The sequence below is a fragment of the Aspergillus fischeri genome, genomic scaffold, assembly GCF_000149645.3.
Source record: "Aspergillus fischeri NRRL 181 1099437636266 genomic scaffold, whole genome shotgun sequence".
In the NCBI taxonomy this organism is placed as follows: domain Eukaryota; kingdom Fungi; phylum Ascomycota; class Eurotiomycetes; order Eurotiales; family Aspergillaceae; genus Aspergillus; species Aspergillus fischeri.
Window position 1 is genome coordinate 2853645 of NW_001509760.1, and position 24675 is coordinate 2878319.

General features: G+C 49.2%; 7 protein-coding genes across 7 annotated transcripts, besides 1 other annotated feature; 1 reads left to right on the forward strand and 6 right to left on the reverse strand.

The window, feature by feature from the left end:
• The first annotated feature begins 2492 nt into the window (after nucleotides 1-2492).
• Nucleotides 2493-2536: a microsatellite.
• Nucleotides 2537-5267: 2731 nt separating this feature from the next.
• On the reverse strand, nucleotides 5268-8072 carry NFIA_056820 (ATP-dependent RNA helicase DBP10; the record flags this gene model as incomplete). Its single annotated transcript, XM_001258229.1, has 1 exon — nucleotides 5268-8072. The coding sequence occupies one exon, from the start codon at nucleotides 8070-8072 to the stop codon at nucleotides 5268-5270; it is 2805 nt and encodes a 934-aa protein (XP_001258230.1).
• Nucleotides 8073-8426: 354 nt separating this feature from the next.
• Nucleotides 8427-9660, forward strand: NFIA_056830 (putative replication factor-a protein; the record flags this gene model as incomplete). Its single annotated transcript, XM_001258230.1, has 3 exons — nucleotides 8427-8607; nucleotides 8680-8774; nucleotides 8920-9660. 3 exons carry the CDS (start codon nucleotides 8427-8429, stop codon nucleotides 9658-9660), a joined length of 1017 nt encoding a protein of 338 aa, XP_001258231.1.
• A 277-nt stretch (nucleotides 9661-9937) lies between these two features.
• NFIA_056840 (MATE family efflux transporter) lies at nucleotides 9938-12043 on the reverse strand (the record flags this gene model as incomplete). The annotated part of the gene is made up of 3 exons (XM_001258231.1): nucleotides 9938-10744; nucleotides 10806-11164; nucleotides 11221-12043. The coding sequence occupies 3 exons, from the start codon at nucleotides 12041-12043 to the stop codon at nucleotides 9938-9940; spliced, it is 1989 nt and encodes a 662-aa protein (XP_001258232.1).
• A 1866-nt stretch (nucleotides 12044-13909) lies between these two features.
• On the reverse strand, nucleotides 13910-14866 carry idi1 (isopentenyl-diphosphate delta-isomerase IDI1; the record flags this gene model as incomplete). The annotated part of the gene is made up of 3 exons (XM_001258232.1): nucleotides 13910-14145; nucleotides 14214-14552; nucleotides 14626-14866. 3 exons carry the CDS (start codon nucleotides 14864-14866, stop codon nucleotides 13910-13912), a joined length of 816 nt encoding a protein of 271 aa, XP_001258233.1.
• Nucleotides 14867-17498: 2632 nt separating this feature from the next.
• Nucleotides 17499-18651, reverse strand: NFIA_056860 (putative C2H2 finger domain protein (Ezf); the record flags this gene model as incomplete). Its single annotated transcript, XM_001258233.1, has 2 exons — nucleotides 17499-17642; nucleotides 17695-18651. 2 exons carry the CDS (start codon nucleotides 18649-18651, stop codon nucleotides 17499-17501), a joined length of 1101 nt encoding a protein of 366 aa, XP_001258234.1.
• Nucleotides 18652-20695: 2044 nt separating this feature from the next.
• NFIA_056870 (uncharacterized protein) lies at nucleotides 20696-21261 on the reverse strand (the record flags this gene model as incomplete). Its single annotated transcript, XM_001258234.1, has 2 exons — nucleotides 20696-21154; nucleotides 21250-21261. The coding sequence occupies 2 exons, from the start codon at nucleotides 21259-21261 to the stop codon at nucleotides 20696-20698; spliced, it is 471 nt and encodes a 156-aa protein (XP_001258235.1).
• Nucleotides 21262-22637: 1376 nt separating this feature from the next.
• On the reverse strand, nucleotides 22638-24154 carry NFIA_056880 (uncharacterized protein; the record flags this gene model as incomplete). Its single annotated transcript, XM_001258235.1, has 5 exons — nucleotides 22638-22783; nucleotides 22885-23165; nucleotides 23226-23789; nucleotides 23850-23987; nucleotides 24048-24154. The coding sequence occupies 5 exons, from the start codon at nucleotides 24152-24154 to the stop codon at nucleotides 22638-22640; spliced, it is 1236 nt and encodes a 411-aa protein (XP_001258236.1).
• Nucleotides 24155-24675: the final 521 nt, after the last annotated feature.

Below are 24675 nucleotides of genomic sequence, written 5' to 3' on the forward strand. Positions count from 1 at the left end.
GTGTAAAGACAATTCCGAGGAGTAGTTGTGGTAGCCAATGAGGTTTATCGTATGGTCAAAAAGACCTTGACGCTAGACGCCAGTTCAAGCTTTCCAGCGAAGGAACAAAAGCTACAATTCTCCGTAATGTGTTGTGTCCCAGCGGTTTGAGAGTAAGACCCACTGTCATAGCAATTCATCCACAAAATACATATCTCGTATGAAGATGTTCGATACATCTTGGTGCTTCATCTTTAGCGCTCTAAGCTCATTTGGGTCGTACTTTTCAATCGATGAGTTAGAAGAATGCGCGCTCTCGTTTCTATGACAAAGTTCATGGAGTATCTAACTTGTGCTCTTCGCATCACAGCGTGGACTGCGGAGTCCACTCAAAGAGAACTGAAGTCGCACACAGCACCTGCAGAGTGCATAATGCAGTGTGCACAAATTTGGTTCGTCTGTTTTCATAGGTGGCCCCTCGAAGCTATTGGATCGACCGTCATTTTCCGGCGTAAGAGTAGGACCAGCTCTCTCATGAATCAGGATCACCAGCCTAGTACGGCTCTTATTCCGGAAAAGCAAGCCAACCCGCTGAGAGCCAAAGCGCGCAACCTCTACGGCTCAAGGTTGGTCAGCATGGAACGATGGTCCCTGGTACATAGGATAATAGTTGATCGTAGACGGAGTAGTCGGGATACGAATGCTACGTACGGAGTACGGAGTACTTGGTATCAAGCTGTAGCTGCAGCCGCAACGTTCTAGACGGCGAAATTGACAAGGATTCGATGGGGTATTTTCATTCCAGTCGCCTTGCGTCCAAATGATATGCGTGAAGATTGTCCATTATTGCCTGATTATGTCCGATAAGAACCGTTCGTTCGAGTCAGTGCTTTCTCCAACTCTCCGGTAAGGTTGACACTGAACCCACTGAGCATGATCATGCGGTAAAAAATTAAGAATTTCGGGGCTGTTGACTTGTCGAACAACTCGGGCGGCATAAAAGGTACGGAGTGCGGAGTATATGCATTGAAAATCACCAGTTGGATCTTTGGGGATTATCCACTTCCGGTTGGTGCCGAGTTCATTATCTGAAAGAGGGTCCAAACTCCAAAGCTATGGTAGCAGATACTGGGGCGGAGCGACGTCGGAAAAATTCTCGAGGCTTTAACTGTGGTTGCCAGTTCGTAGTGTGTCAGGTAACTTCTTTGCTTGCTATCAGGTTCTTCGTTTGTCGCGCTTTGTGACATCCTTGCGCGTAAGGAATCAATTAGCAGAGACAAGCGGACGACGAGGTGACATGCCAATGAGATTGTACGCCAACACTTTCGTACATAACATGAGGCTAAATGCTCAGCTAGAACGGTCGATCATATCAGTCGGAGCCGAGATTTCAGCACGAAAGGGGCTGGAGACGGGCCATGAACTCCAATTGTACAACAGGCCGCACGAGGTGCCAGCAGTAAGGGGCCCGGACGGTCATGGTCATCAATCGCAGGCTCACAGTGTGATGGATACGTTGTGTGATTTGATACGGAGTACACTGATACGATGCTTTCAGGCTTTCAGTTGGCTGTGGTTGGGGGGACCAAGCGTTCAGTGATGAGACGCGGAGTCAGTCTCAGCCAAATGTACTCCGTAAGCAGTTCATGCATGCCGGAGCGGGAGGCGCCAGCACGATCGGCTCGTTAGTCCAAAGAGTTAGGCGCTCAGAAACGTCAATAGCTTCAGCCACCAACCACTAAGATCCATTCGTCTCGAGGAGTAATAATACGTCGCGTAAGATCTTCATGAACTGTTGGGACATGCGCAACTCGCAAGATTCGATTGTTTACTGACGGGAGTTGAGCTTGAACTATCGAGCGCAAGTTTGCTTATGACCCGTGACTTATGGCATCAATTCTGAAATTATGCCTGAGAGACAACGATGACAGCCAGTAAAAAAGCAATAATATTAGAGTGGCCTGGTATTGTCGTTATTTGGAATTTCTTGAGGATATCTCGAGTTTGAACAGACGAGGCTCGCATTCTCCTTTGCTGGAGCTTTGCGTCTTACCCGGATCTGGTTTAGTGGACCTCGTGAGCAGAGCTACTACTCTTTTGGGAAGCACGCAGGACTCACTCATGGGGCAACGATTGACACCGGGATTTGTCACGCTACCATTTATCTACGAAGTACGCAATGATAGTACGGAGGACGCAGTAGTGTCGACAACATCCTACTCTATCTACTCTGTATTAGCAATTTCTGCAGGTCGATTGACCTGGTCCTGTATACGACAGCGTACGGCTCAGGTGAAGGAAGGTAAAGGTGTATTTGCGAATGACCCTTCTTTATCCAATTGGCGTCATGACAACCTTACTCCGTGCTGTCTGTATGGTTCAAACTGCTGCTCTACAGTATCGAATGAGCTGCGAGAGCATGCATCTCACTGTTGCAAAACCACAACAGCTCGCTACACGAGAGTGCAAAATATTCCGAGAAAGCCCAATCAGACCCGACTTGTTGCCACGTTTGATCGAGAGTTATTCCCCTGATCGAGAGTTATTCCCCGGATCGATAAATTCGCTAAGCATTGACCAGATTCCTCGCCGTGGAACATGTGAAGTAGGTTGAATGAATATACGCTGTAAATTCCTGTCATTGATCACGGGTCATCGGCTTCGCGCCTTTCCCTGTCTTCAGTCTTGAAGTTGGCTTCCCTAACTTCACAACGCCAGCAGACCGCTGTGCCTGTTAATTTTGGGGCACTTACTACAAGAGATCTTCATGTGCAAAAGCCAGGGATGGGCAAACTCAGACACTGATTAGACGCCTTCTAGGCTGATCAGTCATTGTTTATCAGTAGCGCGCATAACAGCTGCCACTCGTCCCATCGCTGAATAGCGAGTTGCAAATATACACGACGTCGTCGAGTCTATCAACCTACTTTCTCTTCTTTACTCTCACCGAATTGTGCGTCCGAGTCTTAGAGTCTACCTTTCTCTGACTGGGCAAGCACACCCATTACGGACATCTTTCTGGGGCAGTAATTATGCGGCGATGAGAGGCTAGTGTCATGCCCCAAAGACCGACATTACGACTACTCCCAGAAAGAGGACCAACGGTCTCAGACTTGCGTTCCCTGTCTGTTGCGCTGTGTGATCTTCTCAAATGCCTATGATAACGGTGATAGGAGAAGCAGGTATGTTATAATAACATCACCACTTTTCTCCTTTCGCATAAAGCCACTGAACTTTGTGGACGCCTTCACATTGCCGGTATTCCACTTACTGCCATACAATTGGCGAGTAGTTTGAAACTTGTGCGACCATTTGCTGTTACGACGCCCCTCGTGATACCCCCCTCAATGCATCAGTTGGGGAGATTGACGACCGAAGGTTTGATAGGGTGGTCTGACGATCCAATTGATGAGCAGGGTGCGGTTATCAAGCAACCAGTACAGAGTAAACGCCGAACCGTTCGATCCGAGAGCGATCGCCATGCCTTCAAAGTTTGCCCTTGCCAATCTTGTGGTAGCAATGGACGCTTAGGCTCGATGCAGGTTCAGTAAGTCGACCTTCGAAAAGATGCACCACACAAGTATCGCAACGAGAAGCCCCTTTTCCCCTTCATGGAATTGCACATAGATCGCCTAATCTGCTCTCAATTGGCGAAATGACAAGTCACTGGCATAAAGAATGCATCATACTCGAATTCGCAGTCGGAAAGCCCTGGATTAAGCCAGTCGAGCTGGCTAATGTCGGTGAGACTGCTCAGTGGCCGGTTTGCTGCAGCTATGACCTAGCTGGATAAATAACATCCAGTGCTGGCATTTATTAATGTATTACACAATCATCTACATACAGATCGACAGTCCCATCATTTTGGGTCAACGCTCGACTAACTAGTTATACTCCGTTTGGCCTTTCAGCAACCATAATGAATCAGCTGGAGATTCAACGTGGTAGCAGTGCGCGCTCAAATATCCACGTATCAGACATCAACGCATTGAATCATATGCCTAAAGTATGTTCTCTTGCAGTATCTCCTGCGTCGCCCTAAACAGTTCTGTCTGCGGAAGTCGAGTTTGAAAATCAGAAGCCTGGCTATCTGAGATATGCTTGCAAAAAATCACACTTGTGCGTACATTGATAGTCACAAGGCCAATGGACCGACAGTACTCGGTATTAATCGAATCGAAGCACGAATAAGAGATAGTCAAATTCAGACCGGTGCCATTTATGCAGAAGCACCCAAAACCCTTGCTGCTGATCTGATCTACGCAGGCCAGACAATACCCTCAACCCACCTTACTAGCTCTCGGATGATTATTCTTGAGAGCATCGTACGTACCCAAATAGTCATTGCGTATAGAGAAGTTCTGTATGTATTAGGTACAGCCATGTCCATATTTATTGGTTTGAAAAGAGGAATTATTTTCTCACAAAAGGAAATAAAAGAATGGAGAAAGCCAAGGACGCAAGGACGCATCCCCTGCTGAAGATGATCTATCATACTTGACTCCCCCAAATCCCAACACCGACGGAGAAATAAAGAGCAAGGAATCATAGACAAAAAAGAAAAAGGTCCTATATCCACACCTCCCCCCTTGTCATGATCGGTCGATCTTCTGTCACGTGATATGCACTGCATTCGCATTCTGAAATATTTGATCGGCATATAAAACTCAGCATATCAGACAAAAACACTTCCGTAAGCATATTCTATAGATTTATTTCTATGACAATTGGTGACATCCTACAGTTCCCATCAGCGCTCGCCCTCCAGCATACCAAGGAAGATGGGTGTGACGGTGTGGCAGGCAGGAGAAGGGGTGTGGATCTACCAAGTGCCAAAGGAAAAGCAAAGAAAACGAGTTACCAAAGAAGAGGCCTCGCGGAGAACGCAATAGCGCTGCACAGATGCTCCACTATTCACCGTCGGAATCAATAGTCCAGCTGATGGAGATTTGGGATCGTCCATTTGCATTCTATCTAGTTCTCCCTTTTGCGGTCGAGCGAACTCCGGTCACCTTGAATTCTAAGCTTGGCTTCTGTACGGAGTATTGAAGGGGTGTTAACTTATTGGCGGTTTTATTGAGAGAGCTTTGTGGTTTGGCATAAGTGCTGGAAGGTAAATACATCTCCGAAAAGATATTCTGCGTAAGGACTTTGTCACCAGGGAAGTTTGGTCGTGGTCGTTCCCTAGAATGATCTGAATTGGGCTTCGGTATAAAAAAAGATTACACTGTAGCAGGTATCATAGGCAATTCCTGGTATATACATGACTCTGAAAATCAACCTCCCAGTTACTTCTTCCTCGAGGGACGAGCATTCTTCTCTCGTCTCTTCTGCTTCAGCTTGCGCGCAATCCGGATATCGTCCGTATTCTTCAGCTCGCTCTTGCCACGGGGTGCTGCGCCGCCAGCCTTGGACATTGCTCGCTCCTTGGCGAGTTCAGCCTTCTTCTTCATCTTCTCGTAATCACCGCGGAGAGGATCAGCCCTCTTGGGTGCCTGCTCCTTGCGATGCCTGAACCGCTTGCCTGAGATGGCTGCGTTGAGACCAGCAGTGAGATTAGGAGCCTCGGCCTCACCCACCCGAGGCAAGCGGCCGAGACGATTACCTCTCTTCCAAGCGTCGAACCGTCCGCTCCGGAAGCTGGCTGCGATCTTCGCCCCGCTCTCACCGCGGACGAGGCGCGTGCCCTTGGAGCCGTCCTCGTCATTCTGTCGTGCCACGTACTTCTTGTGTCGCTTGTCCCAGCGCATCAGCGTACGAGCCTCGCCGAACCCGCGGCCTCCATCGTCGCCTGCCAGATCCATGGTCGCGCTGCGTGAGGCCTGGGCGAAGTTGGAGTTGGTACCGGAATGCACACCGTAAGCTCGGTCCTCCACCAGGGAGTTGTTATTCGGGGTATAGGACATGAAGTATTCAGGGTTCTGGAAAGATGCCGCGCTCGCTTTCTTCGCCTTGTTTTCCTTTGATTGTGAATATGACGAGAAGGTGACTTCCAGCTCTGAATCGGATGCCATCGACATGTTATCTGCCACGCCAGTGGGAACGTCGTCGTCCTCATCAGAGAATGCTCCCTCGTTCTCGTTTTCTCCGGCTTCGTTGGCTGCCTTTTCGTCGTCGGAAGCGTCTTCTAGGAACTCGGACTTTTCATTCGCTTGCGCACGCTTCTTCTTGGACTCTAGAGTGGTACGAACTCTCTTGATCGTATCGAGAGCGTCGACGTTCTCATGTTTCCCCATCCGCCGGTTGTTGACCTCGAAAATTGTCTCTGGCGGCCGGTAACCACCAATACGGGCGAGCATCTTCTCCCGCTCGGCCTCTAGATTACTGGTTTCGTCTTGGAAGAGCGGGTGTATGCTTGTCCAATTGTCGGAAGAAACCACCTGTTTCGATCGCTTCGCACTCTCAAGAGATGCCGAGTTCCGGGTTCGCATATAGAGCTTCTCACCTTTAGCAGCGACCGTGCGTTGGGCTGCAAGGTCGGCATTATCGTCCAGGACCTTAGTTACCCACTCACAGCTCTGAGAGAGGCCATCCCTGGGTAGACTGCCCGTGACAACGTCTTCGGCGAAGTTCACTTGATCACCAAATTCGCGGCCAACAACCAGTCTTCTTCCTAGGAATAGTTGCAAATCAAGTAGATAAGGAGCGTCTGCATCGCGGACCAGACTGTAACTCCAGCCCTTGCGCCCTGCACGCGCAGTTCGACCGACACGGTGAATAAAAATCTTTGGCTGGGAGGGGAAATCGTAGTTGATGACATTTGCGAGGATAGGAATATCAATACCTCTAGCCGCAACGTCGGTGACAACGAGAATATTGGTCATGCCCGTTCTAAAGTTTTGAACCTGAATCTTTCGGGCGGTTTGATCTAAAGAACCGTAGACGTAGGACACGGCGAATCCCGCCTCGCTGAGTAGAGAGTAAAGATAATCGACATGGTGTTTCGTCGCGGCGAAAACGATTGTCGAATGCTTGGTTGGAGACTCTCTCATATTGACAGCCTTCTCCATTTCCGCTCTCTTCCTCTTCTTGTTCTTCCAGTTCTTGGCGCTCGCATCCTCTTCTTTCCTTTGTTGCGAAACCTCGGTTGGCCCAGTCGGCATCTTGATGACCTCTTGGAGGATGTAAAGCAAGGCTCCTTCCTTCTCCGAGGATTTCACGGAGAAAAAGGCATTTTGAAGATCGGGCGAGATCTTGCTCTCGGTATCCAGACGGACTAATGTAGGTTCCTGCAAGCCGGCGCGGGCGAACTCGACAAGGGACTTCGGAAGAGTGGCAGAGAACAGGAGAGTCTGCCGATTCGCAGGAAGACCGTGCAAAATCTCTGTTAGTTGCGCGGCGAAACCCATCTCAAACAGTCGATCAGCTTCGTCGAAAACGACATAGCGGATACTGGACAAGTCCAGGTTCATTTCCACCTTCAGATGCAGGAATCGGCCGGGTGTCGCAATAACAATATCTGGATTGCCGGCCATCATCGCGAATTGCTCCTCCAGGCTGTCTCCACCAACAAGAAGTACCGACTTCAGGTCAGTACCTCTGCCCAGCTCCTTGACGACTTTCAATGTCTGCAGTGCCAACTCTCTCGATGGGGACAAGATCAGGCCGCGGGCTCCAACCTTGGTGCTATGACTCTTCAATTTCTCGATCATGGGGATAACGAAAGCGGCCGTCTTTCCTGAACCAGTCCGTGCCATACCAACTACATCCTGGTCGTCCATAATAACCGGAATGGTCTTGCGCTGAATGGGAGTCGGTACCGAGAAGCCTTTCCGAGCGATTGCCTTTAACAGATTGGCACTCAAGCCCATGGCTTGGAAACCACCACCCTTCTTAACAGTACGACCCTTGAGATTCGAGGCCTTGCGGTTGGCAGAGGTCTGCTGCTCGGCAATAAAAGCCTCATCGTCGTCATCGTCCTCATTTACATCGCCGAGGAAGTCGAGCGCCTGCGAGGGAACCTTCTTCGGAGGCTGCCGCTTGGACTTGGCCGAGGGCTGTTCGTTGTCGGAGTCGCTGTCATTCTGGAAGAGGGCGCCTGTGATGTCGAACTCATTTTCCGACATCGCCGGGGATGCCGCGCGGTGAGGCATCTTGAGATTCTGTTGCGCAGCTGGCGCAGGTCGCTCCCAAACAAAATATGGGAAAATAAGTTGTTTTTGAGGTCGCCCGAGGGCGAGAGAAGATATTTTGAAGCTCGGGACAGCTCAGGCTTCGACTTTCATCGAAATTGTAAGACACAAGATCAAACAGAAAACCCTTTCCATCCAATTACACTTTGCAAGGGCGAAATAGAAATCCAAATCGGCTCTCGTCTCCTTCCGACCAGAACGAATCCAGCCGACCAGCCCTGCCGTGATGGTAATCTCACTTTTTTTCGTTTTAGCGGTGGAGAAAAATCCCAAGGCGGTGAGCCGACAAACTCTGTTCTAATTTTACTGCAATCCATGCTTGCTGCAAACAGGACAAACATAGCCCGCCCCGCGACGCGTCCAACACGTCCCGAAGAGGTAAAATGGCAGCCCTCTCAGAGAAATGATGGGAGTGCTTTGCTTCTCATAGTGATAATTGACAGCTTTCCCCTGGCGGGTATTCAGAGCGGATTTCTCGAGAACTACTACAAAATGGGTGAGTAGAGCTTCTGCTTCGCTTTTACATGGTAATTCCTTGTTCGCATGGCCTGACTGACTCCTCTGCCAGACGGGGGTTACAATAATTATGGCAACACCTCATACGGAGGTGGAGGCGGCGGTGGCTTCATGCCTGGAGAAATGAACAGTCCAGCTGGTGGAAAGGTATTTTGCTCTCTGTCCTGCGTTGGCATTTCCCGAGTTAAAGCCTCAATGAGCCATGCCTCCCAGTTTGTATCAAACAAGGCGGCGATCTCAGGCCACACTGATCGCTTGGTTAATATGGCCTTACTGACATATACAAACCCAGGGAGACAACAACAACGCCACCCTTCGTCCGATCACAGTCAAACAAGCCCTCGACGCCTCACAACCATACCCCGAAGCCGCCTTCCAGATTGACGGAGCGGACGCGGCTAGCGTCTGCTTCATTGGTCAAGTCCGCAACATCAGCTCACAGAGCACGAACGTCACATACAAGATCGACGATGGCACAGGGGAGATTGAAGTGAAGCAGTGGATAGACACACAGACCGCCGATACGATGGAGACGGATGACGGGAAAGCCGGCACCGGGAAGAACCAAGTCGAGCTGAACGGCTTCGCAAAGGTGTTTGGAAAGATCAAGTCCTTCGGGAATAAGCGATACGTGGGAGCGCACTGTGTACGGCCGACGACGAACCTCAACGAGGTACACTGCCACCTTCTCGAGGCCGCTGCGATCCATTTGTTCTTTACGCGTGGTCCTCCTGGTGGTGGAGCCGCTGGCGGCGCTTCTGGTGCTGGGGCCGGCGCGGACGCCGCAATGGGTGGTGCAAATGACTACGGTGTTGGCAACAGTAATCTCCCTGCTATGAGCCCTGCCGCTCGGAGAGTCTATAACCTCTTGAAGACTGAGCCTCAGAGCAACGAGGGTCTACACGCTCAGTTGATTGCCGCCAAATTGAATCTGCCGATGCCTGATGTAGCACGGGCTGGGGAGGAGTTACTTACTGCTGGTGTTATTTTCTCGACTGTTGATGAGCAGACTTGGGCGATTCTGGAGTACTAGGATGATTGTGTATTGCATATACCGCTAATGTGACATTTATGAGTATGTGGCGGGAAATAAAATGTAAAGGCCTGGTTCTTCTCAGTTTTATACTATATACCTAGAAGTCTAGATCCTTCTTGACGAGATAGCAGACTTAAACCTTTATCCTCCTATATGAAGCCTCCAGCCGAATACTCAATATATCTCAACGTCCACTTATACATGCCCATTTTGACAACGGCGAGCCAGCATATCATAAGCATCATCAATCATAGTATCAACTACGCAAAGACATTTAAGTCATCGCGTTTCTCCGAAGGGCATCAGTCACAGCCCTATTCCAATCGGCCTGAGTGAGGAAGATCATCTCGATTATCGAGACGAGACAAAGCGCAATAGCGACTCCGGACCAGAGACCAAACAGACCCCAATTCAGTCCGAAAGTTGTGCCAAAGCTGATCGGCATCGCAATGGCGTAGTATGAAAACAGCTGGACGTAACCTCCAATTTCTTGCCTTCCAATACCGCGCATGATACCATTACAGTTAGCCGCGAGGGCGTCAAAAAGCTGAAACGCTGCGCAGAGAGGTAGCACACCAGCCACGAGCTTGATTAATTCCTCATCTGAAGTGAACAGAAGGGGAATATAATGGCGCAGAGACGAGAGAACGATCATGTTCAACAGACCGACGATGACCGCACCTCCCATGGTCACCTTTGCGGAAGTCTTCGCGGCATCCACAAGCGTTGCACCGATTAGATTTGCGACGCGAGTACTGCCGGAGATAGACACTGGGAACGGAATTTGGAACGCAATGCTCGCGATTGTGGACAAGATCGACTGCGCAGCGAGGGGAGTTGTGCCAAGCCATGACGATGCCAGAGTTAAGACTTCAAAGGCAAGGCATTCGGCCTCCACCATGACCAATCCGGGAAGTGCAAGCTGGATCATCGGACCCCAGTTTCGAAAAGCACGCTTTGTCAAGCCATTCCAGCATTCTAAGCCCGCAACGAAGTACACGTAGAGGAACAGGAAGAATGGCATTAGCCAATCAGTAATGGCGACCGAGATCGGTGCACCAACGAAGCCCAAACCAACTTTCTAGTTACGAGTCAGTCAAGTTCCTCCAAACTGTGCGAGATAATGATTGGAACGGTCATACCCAGACGAGAAACCAATTCATGAATGCGTTAAAAGGGGCGCAAATCAACAGAACGAAGAGGGATGCCGAGAACAATCCCTGTGCCTGCATGTACCGTTTCCCGCTCTCAAAGCAAGCGTACCCCGGCGCGCCCAGAGCAACCACCTTCAGATATAAACCTGCCAACTTGGCGACCTCTTTCTCCGGAACAATTCTCAAGAGGATCATATCGGCGAAAAACCAAATCAATGCAATAGGAATGGTAATAGTCCAAAGGAAAAAGACCATCTTCTGCATTTGCAGACCAACAAGCTTCTTCTTTCCAGATCCGTATGCTTGCGAACAGAGAGTGTCCAAGCTGGTTGCTAAACCTTGGTAAACTACATGGCACAATTAGAATGACAAGATTAACGTAGAATGGAGGAACTGGACGAACCTGCGTAGCCGGTAATGTTTGCAGTCATACTTGCCAAGCTGACAGCACCGAGCTCCTTCTTGCCCAGATGACCTACGGTGAATATGCTCGCTACTGTCAGGGAATACTGAAGCAGAAAGGTAACAGTAAGTGGAGCAGCGTATCTGCTTATCACCAGAGCTTCTCGCTTCCATGTTGTATGTATCAGACCAGCAACTACCGCTTCCTCCCACTTTCGATCAATCGCTTCAGCATCTCTCAAGCTATAGCCAGGGCCACCATTCCCAGCTCCAAGCAGAGAGGTAGTTTCTGTCGGTACAGCAACAGCTTCCGTCCTCTCCCGCCTCTCCACTCCACTGCCAGACTCCAGTGAATCTACAGGCTCGGGAGACTTTGATCTGAGACTGCGGGACAGAAGGCCGCTGAATCTGCGCCGCCGTCCGTTCTGGTCATTTGTTCTGATACCATCCGAAATAACATGATTATCAGTCAGAAGTCGTCTTTCCTCTTCGATTGCCTGGTCGCGTTCCCTCCACGAAAGACATTCCGGCTCTCCTCGGTGCGGAACAACTGTGCTATGCGATACAGTGGTGAAAAAGCTAGGGCGTTGGTAAGAGCCAACTAAAGAATGGGGGGCTGTACCGGGCTGGCTATTGATCGCACGTACGGTCGACGCCTCGGAGTGTTCTTCGTCTTCGGTGGTAGTTATGGAGTCTTCGTTATCGGCATAATTTTCAAGATCTCGAGCAATTGCTGTTTCCGCCAGAGGGGAGCTTGACATGCAACGATGGTGATATGTTTGCTCATCTGCGTTGAGCGAGCGACTGCCTTGAGTGCGAACCATGGTGACTATTTATTAGATGTAGATAATTAAGCTGTCAATTGCCGAATCTATCCGAAGGATGCTGATATACGCAGCCGCTGTCATCCACCCGGTCCAAGTACTCAAAATGAAAGGTTCTCAGCCCTCCATTGAAATACAGGAACGAAGCACAGTGATTGGGAGCGGGACGAACAGGGCTGGGGGAGCTAAAGTAGCAGACTTCGACTCGATGACCGCCCACGGCGATAGAAGATCAGGAATAAAGTTGTGAGGACCGGAGATTGAAAGGGCCCCACTGCCTTTTTGACGCCGTCCGAATGAACCAGTCATGACTCATCTCGTATCAATTGACTTTTGAACCAACAAGATCTTGTTAGTGCCAATTTCAATACAGAGTCACGAGTAAGAAGTACCTCTCCCTCACACGTCAAGAGTCCATGCTTAGTACGGAGTACTGTTGCGTTGTTGCTCGTGCGGTGGACCCCGCAAGCGTCAATATAGACTCCACTCGGAATCATCCCATCCAAACATAACGAATGACCGAAGACAACAAAATCTCGATTATTGACTGGTTGATCAACTCCCACCAAAAGTCCGTATGGTTTGCCATACTCCGTACTTGCTGTCTACTTGGAGATCGATAGACAAACCACATTGGACAAGATGCCGGCACAGCTCAATCAAATCAATTGCAGGGCGTGAGTTGACACATGACATTAGTCTCAAAGTGGACTAGCAGATGCATATCACGTGCTCCTATCATCGGATCGATCAATAGCTGGACTCAGGTGTCAATTAATCCTCCTTGACTAGGAAGAAATCGTGGCTATCTCCTCGCCATGAATTTCATAGCTGCCCCTGGATGAACTACACCTTTTGGAGGTTCTCTTGCGAGAATTCTACTCATACTCGAGATGCCTGAACGCACGGCAGGGCAGGATCCATCCTCCCTACGGCCGCGATACAATCCGATGATTAACGTCACCAACTCGGATCCAGTGCTAGTAGAAGAGTAAGTAAAGCCCTATGTATGCGACCCCGTTATTCTACTCGGAGCAGGGCAATATCCAGGCAGGTTCGAGACCGTCGTACTCCCACTCTGTCTTCTCCGGTAGCCTTGACAGCATCCCTTGGCCAGAGTGTACCCAACTAACCCAATGCTCCAGACACCTGCAGGATAAGAAACATCTCTTCCTCAGCCGCCCTCTCTTCGGAGCTCTCTTATTCGAGAACGTCGCTTCCGACGCTCGAGATCATTGCGCAAATGAACGCACGTTCCTCTCCTGGCTCCGGCTATCCATGTACCTCGCCGTTGTGTCGATAGCGATCATCATTTCGTTCCACTTCCGCTCTCAACCAACGGGTCTTGAACGCCGCCTGGCCCTTCCGCTGGGAGTTATTTTCTGGGTTCTAAGTCTGGCTTGTCTTGTGAACGGGTTCGGGAATTATATCCGGACGGTGGTGAAATATAGTCGGAAGGCGGCCCTGGTGCAGAGTGGGTGGAGAACGCAGCTGACATTTACTGTGGTTGGAGTGGTGATTTTCGCCTGCTGTATCTTGTTTATTGTCACTGGAGCGGAGACTCGACGGTAGCTGCAGTCGGCTTGTTTAGGAGAGGTGGATGATTTGATGCTCGTCTTTCGTAGCTTTTATGGCCTGCAAGGACAATTAATGGTTTCCCATGAAACGGCAAAGTAATGGCATTGTCGAGTTCTGTAAACCCAAAAGAATATCGATTGGCTCCTTATCGAGGAATCATGTTATAAAGTGACTGGCTCATGCCATAGTATGGTATCATGCTATTCTCCAAACAGAATATAAAAAGTGCCAGATAGGGCTGGCTATAAACAAAAGAATCCTTCACCGTACTCTCGTTGTGCAGACCTCTCACATGCGGCGAATCTCCTTCTCCCCCTTGTACTTGTCCAGGCCCGCGGTGCCGAGGTGACTCCACCACTCGAACAGCATCGAATTGCAAATCAACTTGAACCAGGGAGTGAATTTGAGGCCGGGTTGGATGAACATCTGCTTCAATTCCTCGGCGCTGACATATTTCGTATCGCGGACTTCGTTGGGGTTCACGTTCAGATCGACATCTGCTTGGATAAAGAGGATATAGTCGACTGGAATCTGTGTGTCAGCAACGGCTGCAAAAGCAAATTCAGAAGCCATTGAGATGTCAGGTACATACTCTCATGCTCGCCCCATTTTCCGTCACTGGGCGCCTTGTAGTGAATCCTCGTGAAAAACTCAAACTTTTCCAGAGGTACTTGCTCCGCCTTGATTCCAAGCTCCTGGTCCAGTTTCCGCTGCGCGGCACGCTTCACACCCAGCACGGCAGCGTCGAGCTCGGCACCGGTCTCGCCGGGAATACCCAATGGGTGAGAGCAGCAGGTGTTCGTCCACATATCGGGGAAGGTGATCTTCTCGGAAGCGCGTTGTTGCAGTAGCAGGCGGTTGTTAGAGTCGAAAAGGAAAACTGAAAATGCACGGTGAAGCAGACCCCGGTCGATGTTGGTCATGAGATGGCCTAACCATCAGACTGGTCAGTATACTGTTTCTGAGAAGGTCCCAAAAGATAATCAATGAACTGAGACACTCACAGGCCTTCTTGCTGGCACTGCCGATGGGCTTATCATCGTCATCTAGAACAATGCATACTTCATCCATCAAACGGACCTGTTCCTCATCATAGCCAGCGAGCTCTTCGCTGTCTTTGGCGGAGCCCTCTGCTGTTGAGGGGAAGACCTCCCGAGCCAGCGATGTATCAACTTCGGGGAAGAGCGTGGCGACATTCTCCGCCGTAATTCTGGGGGGAGCAGTAACTGTTGCGGTGGCTGTCATCTTGGTAAGTGTACTCTGGACAGTGTCTATCAAATGAAAAAAAACTACTTGATAGTTTCCCTGAAGAGCGACAAGCCTTAGAAAGTCCGAAAAAGCGCCAGACGATTGTACGGTTTTGTAGCCCCTTGGTTGTTCCTGGAGGGAAAACCCCGCCCATAATTCCAAAGCGGTGAGGCCAATCAGTGCAGAATTCACAATACCGCCACCAAACCAGCTGTGCTTACCATTGTTGTTTTCATTGGCCCCCCCACATCTCAAAGCAAGGGTTTCCTATTGTCGCGTGCAGTAGTCAATGACTTGCCTTCTTATCACATTGCATCAACCTATGTACCCCGTATGCGTCTGGCATTGAGCAAGCACTTGATGAAATTCCTACATCCTCCCTTATGTGAAGACTTTTCTAGGACTGCGATGGTCCTGACCTATCCTCATCTGTCCTAATACACTGTTTAGTGAATAATAAGCCGAAGACAACCTGAATATACCAACCACCTGCTGCAGACTTCCATCTGACGAACCGCTTACCTTTACTCACCCGGGCAAACAGGGATCTTGTCATACCATACCTGCTATGCAATTCCATAGAATCCCCCTCTCAATGGCCGCCCTGGTCAGATGATATGGATAGAGCAAATACTCGAATGGGGCAATGTCCGGAGTCCCGATGCTCGTTACTATCCAATGAATGAAGAAGCAGGGGAGATGTGTGCATATCTCCAGCTGTCGAGTAGTCATAGCCTGTTAAACCCACATATCTTCATATATTAATCGTCCCCGAAAGCATTGCCCAAACAACAGATATATTTCCGTCAAATGATTGTGCGATCACTAGAGAGGTACACTACATGATGAAGGATTGACGTGACTCAAAGCAGGATCTTGCTGCCTGTTGGAGCAGCAGGGGTTCGATCGAGCGATCCCAATGCTCTCAGCTGCTCGTCGGTAAAATACTCCAGACTTCGTAAGCTCGTGTCAAACAGCAGGGAAGGAGATAACGGCGATCACCTGACGGTAACTTATGCAACGATCTACTAGGTATGTAGTATCGAGTACGGCATCAAAATGAGTTGGCAATTTATCACTCTGACAGCGGAGTATTGGCTAAATATGCAGTGGTCTGACTGGTCATAGGTGACAACTGGTTACTCTATGTTCCTTCTCCTTTTGCAGCTCTGCAGCAGATCATTGTCCATGTAGGAGAATACTGAGCAGTAGTGAATGCACTACCTTAGTCTACGGAGAGTATTACCTAGGTGTTCAGTGAGCCCCGACTCCGAATCTTCCGTCCTCCGAGTAAGGAAAGATCCAGTACAAAGTACCTTGGGTGGACTTTTCAATAACAACACTGCCAATGGGAGGAGTATCCGATACGAGCTTTATTGACCGAGCATAAGGTAAGTTATTACTTGCTGTATCGAATGGAACGAACTTCGGCATATTCAGCTTAGCACTGTGCCGATCCCCGTCACCTTGATATAACGATCGGCTAATTCGTTGCCTGGACGAACATTCCTATGAGTCTGGACTCTAAGCAAACCCATCGCCCCGAGTCGCCCACTCTCAACATGAGCGTGGACCTTGATTTGAGATAGATCAGTAGACTAATGGCCACTATTACGGAGCCAAGATTTGCTTCTTTCAGCAACCAGGAGATATTTGGTTTGTTGCACTTCACGCAGGTGACGGAGCAGATGGGGAACAGTTTGTTTGTTTGTTCCCACCTGGACTAAGCCCTGATCCAGATTCCAAAACCAGAGCGGAGCCAAGTCCCCTGACGGTCAGAGCCGAAAAGTCTCAAAGCGCCGGGGATTAACTTTGATTTCCGGTCGTCCAATAACTATCACATTCTGTTGGATTTGTCAGAAGTGAAATTACTTAACTAGCACAAACATCTTGACCTCTTATGTTGTAGTTATCTTGCTCTAAGACTGCCAGATGATCAAACTCCAGACGGCCTCATGAGTGGCACTGAATCAGTTCTCTGACGCGAAGGATGAACTAAGCAGATGCTGTGTCTGACTGATGCTAAGGATCAAAAATATCAATGCTTCTTGCGAATCATCACGCTCAGCATGACCTCGCAGTGGTCAACGCCTGGTCCCTATCTCTACATGTTATGCTATGCCGGTTATTGACAGCCTAAAGACTGCTTTGTCCTTCGCCAATGAGACTCATGCAATCAAAGAAACAAAATCAATCAGTATGAGGAGAAAAAATGAACGCCGGTATATCTTTCGTTTGCCTTCTGCTGCCGCTTGCGTAAGTGAAAATGCTATAGAAAACAGCCTCCCAGAAATGCTCAAAGGGTATTTGCTATTCTATCATGAATGTATGCAGTGTCGATTGTGAACCTTCGCAGTAGCCTTGCAAAAGAAGACTTTACGAGGTCGTTTATAGGCCACCGGCAATTTACGGTCAACGCAAATTGCGTGGCCTGGTCGTCGTCTCTTCAGTGATGCCGTATCGAGCTCCAAAATCACCAATTGTTTGACGGCTGCCGTTTCAAAATCATTTGCTGGTTTGGAAACGTATGTCTGACGAGCCAGAAGAGATGGGTTCGAAGGGGGAACCGGTAGGTTCCTTGCCTTTCTTGGGACTGGATCTTCGCAACTTTTGTCGGCAACCATATGCCTTATGTCTGTTGGAAAGCGCCCGCGTTAGAACTGAGATGGGTTAAGATGAGGCGCAAGGTGCGAACTTGCCTTGCCAAAGTGTCTTGCCTGCTGAAACGCCGGTCACACTGGTCACAACCGAATTTCCGCAGTCCATGATGAATCTTTTTTTCGCGTGGGTTAGCAATAGACAGCGAGCCGGCCAACTCGACTTACACTGTCCACGTGTCTCTTCAGGTCAGTCCTCCTTCCGAAAGTCTTTCCACAAGCCTCGCACGGGTAGAGTTTTCTGCAGCTGGGATCGTGTCTTTTCATGTGTTCCCGGCAATTTGAGCGTCGGGTGAAGCGGGTGCCACACATGGTACAGACGAGGCCGCTAGCAGATGTCACTTTGCATGAGTCATTATCATTTGATGTCGTCGTGGCCGCGTGAGCGGTGAACTGAGGTAATGTTGCCGTCTGATCGTGGCCCATGGAGTCTTCGAATATTGGATCAGGCTTAAGAGCGGTGTCGCCTTTCTCTTTTCCAGGGGATGCCGTGACTGCAAAGGTGTTGTTCACCATCAGCTGAGGTATTGTTGTGGACGTAGAGACTCTAGACGCATCACTCGGTTCAGAGTAGAGAAGCGGATCCGGGCAGTCGTCATATTCCTGCTTTACGTGAGACCATCCCTCGAAAGGAGTGGTGTTGTCCGAACAAGGCGTACTCGGCCACCTATGGGACGTCTGGCTGCACGTTGTACCCTGATTTCCCACATCCAAGGTCGAAGAGTAACTCGGTGATGCGCTTAGGGTTTGCGGACTATAAAGGCTGTGGGGAGAGGTGGACACATCATGATGAACAGGGAAGGATTCGTAGCATGCCCCAGTGGTAAGATTCTCAACCTCCAGACAGGGCTCGAATACGGACTGCATCAACTGATCAGGCCAGTCGGTCGTCGGTTGGGACAGTGTTTCTGGAACAGAGCAAAGTCCCATCTGACTGAACTGAGCCTCCATACCAACATAAGTGATTCCAAGGCCAGTAGGTGGCTGTGAATTGTCGGGATAGTTCGCCTGCGCGAAGGCCTCTGTCGCGTAACCGTGAGTTGTCTCTATCATCATCGAGTTGTCCTCAGATGAAGAGGGAACATAGGTTGAAGCGGACGCGAAGGATTCGGAGGTCCAATTCATGACCAGAAGTTGTGCTGTCACAATCGCAAGGAGGAATGTTGTTTGGGAGTGTGAATCACTTGGCTTGTTCTTTTTCAAACTCCGGGTAAACTGAGTTGGATCTCTTTGCAACCTCACAGTCGAGACCTCAGACGAATGGGAAAATATATTAATATCAAAGAACCAGGGCGAAAGCATGCAAATTATATAAAGCAGTGACTTGACTCAACAGCAATGCTGTTGCAGGGTAGGAATTGCGGCGAACATGTGTAGCGGCTGAGAAGACGACAGGAGGTTCAGCCATATGACGCTCACCTGTGTACATTTCCCGCCGCATCGGCGCAGTAGACACAAGGAAAGCAATGATCTTGACGCCTGAGTGGGCAAGGCAGACTTGGAAGAGAAGTGAAGAGAAGGATGCGGTGGAGGAGGGAGAGAGACTGTGAAGGGGGTCGTGGGAAAGCTAGCTGGGCAGGGCCGGGCTGGACTGATCGTTGCAGGCCATGTCTGCAACATTCAGATAGGCGCAACGATGGAAACTTGTGCACAATGACTTAGCGCCGGAAACGTGTGATCAGCCCGAGTTGTCAAATTATTAATTCTGATCCATGTCCCTGGGGATTTGAGGGGGCGACGCTTGGTGTGGTCGAAGAAAAAAAAAGGGTGGAGAAACAGGCAGCCCACTGGGGCCTGCTGTATGGTACTGTGCTCCGACAGGGTCTGAAAAGGAATAATCCATAAGGAAAACAAGTAATAATAATAAAAAACAATAGAAAGAGGGGGGCAGAGAAATGGATTGGTGATGAGAGAAGGGAAATACCTATCTTAGCAGCCCACAGGACCAGGGGGTTGCATAAGAGTGAAGGAAGACCAGTTGGAAGAATGGGATGAGTAGAATAATGATAAGTGCTTCACCGTTCTCTCTTCACATTCTGCGACTGGAATAACCGCGACCTCCTAGTTTCTAGGGGGTGAGGGAGTGCCACTGCCACCTTGTTCCCCCCGATCATCGCCGCCGGATCACTCATTTCGTCTTTTCCTGCTGCGAGACGAGCATCGAAGAGGTTTAGTTGCGACCCGACAGTCTGGTACCTTGCTTGGCAAATGAGCAGTGCGTGTCGCCTGTGTGATTGGCACAGCTGCGGTACCCAGAAACCAAGAGTTGGCAACATACTTGAGGATAGCCAGCGTGTGAAGAAACAAGGGAGTCCGCAGGATGTGATGTTGGGAGACGGAAAAGCGGTTGGTTGATGGTTGCAAAGTTGATGCAGAGGATGTTGTTGTCAATGAGAAGAGAGGAGAGGGAGACGAAGACGAAGAAGCAGGAGTACCCAGCACCTGGTCGAGCCGCTCCCCTCTCTTAACCCCAGGAACAGGAGAAAGAGGGGCATTGCCTACAAAGTACCTTTACTACTAATATTGTCTCTTCACAACCAGGCTGCCAAGTAAATCTTTCAATTTACCAACAGTGACTCTATACCTTATCTATACTAGAAGATAGCCGTTGGTTTGAGGATGATGGCGCTCGGACTACCGCAGGACGAATGACTCAGTCTTTGATTAATTTTCCAGGAGCCAATACTCTTCATATCATGTGGTGAGGAAGATATACTTGCAATGCCAAGGGAGATCATGAAAATCTTCAAATCACGGGAATGACTCAGGCATACCTTTTAAGGTTAAGAAAGGAATTTCCACAATGGCGCGATAGGAATAGACTTAAGGGGCAGAAGGTAATGACCGACAGGGTATTCCATAATTTCATGCATATTTACTTGTTTTCTAGCCACAGACACTATCTGCATATTGGTACCAAGGCATCTAAGCAATAATAGTAACGACATCCGAAGGTCACATCTTGAACCATTGTTAGTAGTCAGACTTGTCGGTGGCCGGTGCTCGCGCTAGTCTTTTAGACTATGGGGCCAGCCATGAGCCAGTGCGTGTGTCTACCATTTTAGGTCGTGATCTGTTCAAATGGAAGTCTGAAACTAGTCGACGGAGTAACTAGCCTCAGAATATCTAGCATGCTTTTATTTTCTGCTCTAATTACTGTTCCACGGCCTCACAGTCGATTTCTTTGGTGGAAAGCTACTGTAGCTGCCACGCGCTCCACTTGGGTGCGCAACTGCTCCAGCTCGTCGATCATATCTGCCAAGCCATTACGCCCGGCCTGATTTGGAGTCAGTCCACACACTCTGCGGGCTTCCGCATGCTGAGCCGCGTTGGTCGATCCCTTGGATTTCCCACAACCCAGCTGCGACGAATCGACTGTGGAGGCATAAAGCGGAGCGTGGTGCGTGGAGAAAGGGAAGTTAGCCTGGATGGAAGAGGTAGAAGTCGTTTGAGTAGGGGGAAATTGATTGTTTCGTTGCGAAACATAGCGGCGGCTAGACTCAAAAGCCCAGATCAAGGCCACGAAAGGAAGGTGGGTTGCCCGGAGCAGAACGATGCGAACTCGACGGATATGCCCTGCGGACAGAAACAGCCTTAGGGGCCGAATGCAGAGAAGTGGGATGAGGTTCTGTGCCAAGTCTAATATAAGTAACCAAGCCAAAGTCGGTAGGCTAACGGCTAAGTGGTGTTCATTGGGTATAGGTTAGCCACGATAGGACTTACCAAAGGTGGCATAAAATAAGTTAGTCTTCTAGAGTTGCTGCTTTCTAGGACGTAAATGGATAACCTATTGGCAACACATTAATGACTGTTGGAGATCGAATCAGTAGGCGCGACATGGGTGCTACGAACTGGAAAAGATACTCTTCCCGTGCATGAGCCATGACCTATAATGCAGGTTGATTTAGCAATCTGCAGATGAGATTTCAAAGTGAGTCAAAATAAACGCACCCCTTCTAGACTCATGCTCATCAAGCTAACCAGAGAGGAGATCAATAACAGATTTGTCATTGACACGAACAAGAGCCTGTCGAGTGTGGACGTTAGTCATCTCTTCGTTTGAGCTCTTCGCTATCCTTCCTTCTCGCTCCACTTTCAATGTTCCTTCAGAAAGCTTCGTGTATATCCAATTGTCAGGCGGCTCGTTTGAGGGGTGACTGGTGCCGGGCGTCTAACTGCGCCAACCCCACACACACCACACGCCCAGCAACAACCCGGAAAAGAAAAACAAGATGATAATTAGAAAATGAAGACAAAAAGCAAATAAACAATTAAAATAAAAGGAAGAAATAGAAAGGAAAGACGAGATTCATAGCCACTTCAAGAGTGAACGTGATTAAAATTGTATGCGGTTGACTGTTCAAATGGTTCGTGTGGCGCAGTAGGAGAGGCACATCAAACTCACATCAAACCGTAGCCAAAGATCGGAGAAATCTAAGAAATTAGCGCGTTAGCTATCTTAACACGAGAGCCTATCGATTCTGCCAAACCCGTCGGCTCCTGTCACATCGTGGATGACAGCCACTTAGAGCGACGGACTTACATCATATGCGATGTCCTAATAGCCAATCGATCAAGCCACCGTCAGTCAAGAATGTTCTTCAACAACGAGGAAGAAGCGTACAAATCCTAAGACACTCGATCTGCCTCGCATCGTCAGTCAAAAGAGCGGTCGGAAATAGGGATTCTTCACCGACATACCCAAAGAATACTTTCACAAGAATCCATGACATTTGCCGCAGAGACAGTCGGTCACGGGCAAGCATAGTGAATGTCGTCAGGAACCCTGGTAGCAAGTTCAGCTCGCATGAGGCATGAATCGACATGACCTGAGCCCTTCAGCTACTCACCAATGTACAAAACGACGACCACAGGAAGGAACCTGAAAAAGGCTTTGGTCTAGAACATACCAATCAGCCTTACACCAGTCGGCGTACCCCGAGATATTGAGAGCGGTACCATCTCTTTCAAAACAGGTATCTATGCGCAGCAGCTTGTCAGTATGTATTCCGGAAGGTGGTTCCCCAGCATGAAGAAGATAGTCCGCCGTACCAAGCTGCCAAAATACGGGTTCAAGCTCACTAGTGAGCAAATCCTGTGAATTGCTCATGTTAGTCGACGTTGCGAGCCGAGGCGCCAATCAATCGTCGGCGGTGGCTGAAGCCTTGCCTTGGAACCAAAAACAAAGCCTCCAATGACAGTATGTCGAATGATAAATCCGTAATATAATCGCTCTCCTTGGCCAGTCCAACGATACCTGCGAATCCAGATCAGTAAGGAGACCTAAAAGCAGCGATGCAGTACTTGTCGCCTTCGCCGGAGCTGACCCAGGTATTGCTACAGGGGCGAATGACTCACGCGCGATAACAAAGGCAAGGCCAATGGCAATGATGCCCATGTTCCAGAGGCTCCAAAAATCCATCTGGTAGAAGAGCATCCCCGCATCGACCATGCCACTCAGTTCATCATAAGCAAAGGCAGCTATCCAGACATACATCAACGTCTCGAATATGCCTATGCCGGTAGGGTTTCTCTCAACAAGGACTGCGTAGTATAGGAACAAGAAAGAAACAAAAAAAGCGGCTTCAAACGCTTTTCGATACATTGGAACCCTTAATCTTGAGTATGGATCGGCAGTCCTGTAGCGCGGAACCCGACAATATTAGTAAACCGTAAATGCTTGGAAAATTCTATCTTACCGTTTGTTGAAAAACTGAGGCTTCTTCTTGGAATGTACACTCAATGAGTCCCAAAAAACAATCTCCCCATTCCAGATATCGTCTATCACCCTTTGAACAGCCTTCTGGCTGAGAAACTTTTTAGCATGGGCGATTGTTGCGATTTCCAGAGCGTTGAGACCAAAAAAAGGTGAGAAGGAATGAAGTTCGGGATCATCATAATACCAGCCCCGAGATCCCCGATTGTCCCCAGTGCAAGGGTCACCTTGGTGGCTTTTGCCGACAAAGAATCGGTAGAGGGACGAGGAAGAGCTCAACAGTAGCGGAGTCCTTTCGCCTTCTGTTTCGTTGCCTTCATCTTCATGGGAGATTGATCCAAGTCCAGATGCACCTTGCTCGGCCTGTGAGATTGTTGCGGAATCTCGTCTGGGAGAGGGAAGCTCCTCAAGCAGTACATCTATCATCTCCCGTCGTGTGAGGTGACAAAGAAACTGCCAGGCAATGTATTCACACGCATAACCCCGACTTTCGTTCAACCCCCAGTCGGAGTCGTTGTCTTCATTGTTTAACTGCCATTTCAAGATCCTAATACAAGTGATCTTCAGGAGTCGTTCTTTTGCAAGATAAATCACGTTCTCAACTTACATCAAAGCGGAGATAATCCAAGGATTGTGTGAATTCTCAGCCAGAGAGCCTATGAGAAGCCGGAGCTTGTGTCCATAGGCAGAAGATCTCAGCTGCTGAAATGTACACGCAACATCAGGTACAGCTACATTGAGGTAACTGGTGATATGCGAAGTTAGACCCGCCGATATAAGTTGGGCAAATGCATGCTGAACTTACTTCCGTAATTTTCGAATCATCTCGGCAAGACTCTCATTATCATCGATAATAGGAATCTCTGGATATTCATCACTAGTCGGTAAGACAGGTGTTGCCGGCGCATCCATCCTGATGGACGCTGTTGGAAGTAATCGTTCAGTCTTTGCGCAAATGCTCTTTCGAGTCTTGCGGCTACCAGCTACTTTGCCCTCCCCGAAACAATCGCGACGCGACGAAGTGTCCTACAATAACCACGAATGACGTTATATCACCGACGATCAGTATGTCAGCCGTTCGATTGTGTCGGTGAGAGGGCCTTCTTATAGCCTACACCAGGTGAAGTATGACGCGGGGCTCATGTACCATGACCCATAATTCAGGAGCCGGATTGCGAAAATTCAAAGTCGTTCATATTATGTCGAGAGTGTGGAAAGCTCAGGGAGAAGGACGGCCGAGCTGTCTCTCTGACGAAACTGTTTGATTGGACGCCAAAGACTAGTTGGTGCAAATCTACTCCGTACTTTAGTTAACTTGCGGTGCTAGCTTGATTTAGACCACTTCAGGATTTTAAACAGTGAAACATTGGAAGGGCTCTTCAACTCCAAGATGCGAAGGAAGATGTAATTGTTGGTAAACTCCTGGAACATTA